General features: G+C 35.5%; 1 protein-coding gene across 1 annotated transcript; it reads right to left on the bottom strand.

The window, feature by feature from the left end:
* Nucleotides 1–2,688: 2,688 nt before the first annotated feature.
* Nucleotides 2,689–4,413, bottom strand: LOC108660761 (stemmadenine O-acetyltransferase-like). Its single transcript, XM_018115126.2, has one exon. It carries the CDS (start codon nt 4,354–4,356, stop codon nt 3,058–3,060), a length of 1,299 nt encoding a protein of 432 aa, XP_017970615.1. The 5' UTR covers nt 4,357–4,413; the 3' UTR covers nt 2,689–3,057.
* Nucleotides 4,414–5,375: the final 962 nt, after the last annotated feature.

The following is a 5,375-nucleotide window of genomic DNA, read 5'->3' as shown; positions in this document are numbered from 1 at the left end:
TTTAATAAAAATTCATTTTCAACATTAAATTTTGAAATCATTTTCTTGTATTTCAAATTTAGTTTCTCAAGCTCATAAGTTAATTCTTTAAAGGCATCTTGCAATTCACTAAATGAATATGAAATGGGTCCACAAAGTGAGACCTTAAGCTCTTCAAGAGCCATGGGGCATGATTCGAATGGATTGATGATTGAATTTCACTTGATTCCTCATCTTTAATTGCCTTGCCACATGTTGAGCATTGCCCTTCACAAGGCTTTTCTTCCAATTCCTCTTCCTTCATTATTTTCCCATACAATTCTTCTAATTTTTTCTAAATATTTTTGGAACTTTCACACTTGGAAACTGTCTTGTAATCATTATCATCAAGTGCACAAAAAAGAGTATGCATAGCCTTGCAATTGAGTTGTACCATATTCATGCCATTTGTATCCTGCACTCTTTCTTCCTTCATTGGTGTGTATGGACCACCAACAATTGTCAACCAAACTTCATAATCATTTGCTAAAATAAAGAACTGCATTTTATTCTTCCGATAAATGTAGTTCTCACTATTAAATAGAGGAAGCTCCACAAGTCATTGTCTTTCACCAAGAATTGTTGCAATAGAGTTTATGGGCATGGCTTGGAACTAACAAGGATCAATCAAAGGCTTTTAAACTTACAAAATTGAGACCAAGCTTTGATATCAATTGCTAAAAATGTTATCTCAATAATAATGTGGAAATATCCAAGAGAGGGGTGAATTGGATTTCTAAAAATTCTTTTTCCTTAAATTAAATATCCAATGAAGTCAATCTAAAAGCTTTTTCAATGAAGACACGTTAAAATCAATTTTCTCAATTTGTGTTTTTCAATCAAATTGTGTCACGAATGAGTAAACAATATGAAAACTAATTTTGCAAATTCTTCATGGTAAAGTACATTCCTTAAATGTTAAGAGTGAGGAGTAAAAGAGGTATAAGCAAGTTGTAAGCAAATCAAGTTGCCACAAATTCAATTTTTGAAAAAGCCAAGCTTGAATACAAGTTTTTCAAAATTATTTTCACTTTAAAACATGCCAAAAGTAATTTGATAACTAAATAATGAATAACAAGTTGTAAACAAATTTTTAAACGTTTCAAAGTAAAATGCACAAGTTCAAGGAGTAAAAAGTGGAGAGAAAAGATACAAAATTTATAAAGGTTCGATCCTCTTTATAGGTGCCTACATCTTCTCTGTCAGCAAACTAAGGAGCTTCAAATCTACTATGAAGAATACTTTTTCAAGGTTCAAGCATGACCTTTACAATGCCTTTTCAAAGGATTAAGCACAACCTTCACAATGTCTTTTCAAAGATCAAGCATAACCTCTCTACCTTTTTCTTAGGCTAGGGTATAACCTCTATGCCTTTTCAAGGATATAACACAATCTTACCACACTATCTTTTGGAGGCTAAGGTATAATCTTTTCTTTCTTACAATTTTAAATAGCAAGGATACCTTTAGAAGGTGGGATTTGCTAAGTAAGTACAAAGTTGCAAGAGTATGATAGTGATAAAGATGATTGCAAAAGATGGGAATTAAGGCACTGATAAATTATAGCACAAGAAAGCTTAAAAGCTTGGTGGAAGAATTGAATTTGCTTGCTCTAGCTTGGTTTCTCTTTTTTTCTTCTTTTTCTTCATGTGGTTTGATTCTTGATCAAATGATGCTTTTCTCCACTCTTCTAACCTCTAAAATGTATCGAAGAAGTCCTTTTTATGCTTGAAAAAAGTTTGGAGTTGTTAGGGATGATTTGGTGGAGAAATTAGCTGTTTTTCTTGGATTTTTTGTGTCTAACGGTTGCTTTTGGAGCTCTAGGATCGAGCTTGGTGTTTAGGGGTGTCGATCCTAGGTTGAAATTTTTCTTCAATTTACACTTTTAGGATTAAGCTTTTAAATGGCAATGTCAATCCTAGAAGCTTTTAGTGCCCTTCTTGCATTTTGCCTTGGGATCAAGCTTTATGGCATGGGATGTCGATCCTTGGGTGTTGATCTCTGTAGCTTAAATTATGCAAAATACTTCATTTTAAACCTGATTTGGTGCCAAACACTTAGACATTTCAAAAGCAAATACATGAGGATTCTTAAAATGAAAAATTTATGTTCAAAACTCACTTAATAAGTTCAAAAATCATTTAAACAAAATCAAAACTCATTCAAACAAATTTAGAACTCATTTAAACAATTTTGAAACTTTTCACACGGAAACACTTGGGAACTTCAAAGCTTATTTAAAACAAGTTTAAAAACTATTTGAGCAAGTTCATATACTCATTCAAAAATCATTCAAACAAGTTCAAAGATTACTTAAACAACTTGAAAGATCATTTAAAAAATTTTGATCATTTTTGTTATTTTAAAACTAACAAAACATTTTTAATTAAAATGGAGTTTAAATAAAAATATAATTATTTATTTCGTAATATAAAAAATTTGGACTGTGCTGAATTCATATTTAAAATTTAGCTCAAACCGTACCGAAGAACCTAAGTATCAAAACTGATAAAAAATGAAGAGGAAGTTTGATTCATTCTTTCTAAATGCCAATAAAAATGTGTCCATCAATCATAAAGCTAACCCCAAACTGACGACATCTAGCATGTAACAACCGGCCCAATGATAAAAGAAGAAAGTAAACAGAACTGGACGAGCCGAGAGATAGATATAGACACTCAAAAGGATTTAATTAACTAGCTTATTCCAGTCAAATCACACCTACCAATCCCACATTTTTTATTGAAATCATAAACCCACAACATTTCGTTCTTATCAGAAACGATAACATTGCATCAAATCTTTCATATTAACCTCAAACTGAGAAACAAAAACATTAAGCACCGAAAGACAGCAATGGAGTCTCTGCGTCTTATTAATAAACTCCATCCACTTTCAAACTTTTTCAAACCCAGAAATGAGCAAAAAAAAAAAACAATCAAATTGGACATCAAAAACTTACAGGCAAACGTTAATTGAAACCAAAGTGTTAGCAAACGCAAAGAACTTCATGCCTTTTAAGCTCGGACACACGGGGAAGTTATATTCTTTGCAGGTTTTTTGGAGCAATATATGCAAGCAATTCCTCGTCAGAATCAAATTTTGACATATCTTCCTCCCTTAGGCTAACCCAAGCCTCTATTCCATTCTCAGATACGGTATCCATGAAAGTAACTACGTTCTTGAAATCTCGAGCAGTGGAACCTACCCAAATGGGTTTGCCCCAACCAAAATCAGCTTCGTATAGAGGAAACCTGCATAAGCTAGTGAAAGTAAAGGAAACCATCTCCTCTTTGCTATACCTTTCAGCCATCTCTTTGATATGGTCCAAGTGATCATATCCACCTTGGAGCTTCCTCACGAATTCTTTGTTGATTTTTTTGATGGAGTCTCTCATCTGGGTAACGAGATTATGACAGCTTTCTCCAGTACTGTCCGTGGATGGAACTGTCGTTGTAAAGCTATAAAGATTGCCAACAGAATACTCTGGCAGAGGCGGGTCTATTCTTGTACGTAAGTTTACCAAGTGAAAAATTACGCAAAGCGTATCAGGCCTTGATCTTAAGTCAGTGGCAGCAGCAAAACGGCTCCAAATGAAAGCTGATAAGGCCTCAATGCGAGTTGGGCGTGTTTGGGTTTCTAAGCTGGAATAATCGGCATATTTTCCTCTGATTTCCTCTATTTTAGAGGCAGTAAACACAAACCTTTTTGTTATGATTGTTTCTTTCGGTGGGGGAATGCTTGGGCTATACCCTGAAAGGCTCCGTGGTGGGAAAAGCGAGGCTGAACCAAATTCTGGGGCCATCACTTTGCTCTCCCCACGAGCAATGGCAGCCCACATATTCACAAACGTGAAAAATGACAGGGCATCTCCGACTTTGTGAGAAATGCACACACCAACACCTATTCCTCCACAGTCAAAGATGTTGAATTGGATTCCTAGAAGAAATTCTTCGGGATCATGTACTTCAAGTGGAAGTAATTTGTTAAGTTCACAGGGGACAGGATTTTTTATGACATCTAAAAGTTGGCACTTGACTCTGGCTGCCAAAAAAGGTATGCCCTCATCGTTGCAATCAACAGACAAGTTGTCTATCATGCGTCCGGCTAGCGGGTAGAAATAGGTTAGGGCCTTGGAAATGGACTGTTTAAGCTGATCGGAAGTCTTGATTTTGTTGGCTTGGGAATCACATATTTCTGGGTAGAACAGGACCAAAGGGTTATAAATTGAGGGAGTCAGTTGATCAAGGAAAGAGAGTTGGTAGCGGCGAAGCCGGTCCGGCGTTGGAGAGGATGGCTGGACAATCTCTTTGGATATCACTTCAACCTCAAGCTTCATGGCGAAAGTCAAGCTAAAAATTAGGTTTTGTGTTGCCCAGTGGCCTGTGCAATCATACTTATATAGAGCTGCTACCGTCGGGTAAATTAGTCTTACAATTTATGCTAGCCATTTGGCAGAAACGTAGAAAATCAATGGTAATAAGTAATTAAAAATAAAGTAATAATGCTAGAAATTGTAATTGAGTGGGATCTTGACTATTTCATGCGAACTGCCAACTAATTCATATATTTGCCTGCAAGCTACTACTTTGACGTCTGATGAGCTTTAATGAGAAGCAAAGTAAAAAAAAAAAGGGACCATACATATATTCTACATGGACTTTAATGATACGATTTTGTTTCGCCGGTTGGGTATTGGAAGAGAACAGAGAAATATGGACAATGAGAACTAGTATTTTGGTTTAATTAGGTATTGAAAGAGAACCGAGAAATGGCCAACGAGAAACATTGGTTTTTGTCTTGTTGTTTCGTATATATCCGAAGTTGATATTCTTTTTATTGCATTTCTTTATTGGCGGTGCTGAAATTTAAATGCTGAAAAATTCAACATGTCTGGCCAATGATTTGTAACTTGTAAGGAGGAACAAAGCCTTTTCCAATCCATAGCTCCTACCATCTGATCTCTATAGCATTTCCACCCCATATGAATTTGTCAATCTTTTGTACTGTTATCATGTGAATTAAGAAAACCTTTTATACCAGATTGTTCCATACTCGAAAGTTTGCTTGAATCTTGAATCTCACGTGTGTAGTTTAACCGTAGGAGAACCCAAAGGGCGGGCAAAGAGATTGACATCAAAGCACATTAGATCATGGCATGGCCACTTGGGTCTCATTCAATCACGCGAGTAAAGGTCATGCCAACGGCATCCCTAGTCTAGTTTGAGGGTCTCAACCATCTCAGGCATTGATTTATTGAGCAATTGAATGATAGGATTCCCTGCATTGGTTGCAAAGATATTGTCTTTGTTTTTCTCATCTTTGATTTATTGAGTTAATTAATATTTCTTTTCTAAG

The sequence above is a fragment of the Theobroma cacao genome, chromosome 2, assembly GCF_053813885.1.
Source record: "Theobroma cacao isolate CCN51 chromosome 2, ASM5381388v1, whole genome shotgun sequence".
NCBI lineage: Eukaryota > Viridiplantae > Streptophyta > Magnoliopsida > Malvales > Malvaceae > Theobroma > Theobroma cacao.
This window is presented reverse-complemented; position numbering and strand designations above follow the sequence as displayed.

Bases quoted from the DNA above. Each gene is read 5' to 3' on its own strand.
- LOC108660761 (XM_018115126.2), bottom strand. From the start codon at position 4,356: ATGAAGCTTGAGGTTGAAGTGATATCCAAAGAGATTGTCCAGCCATCC.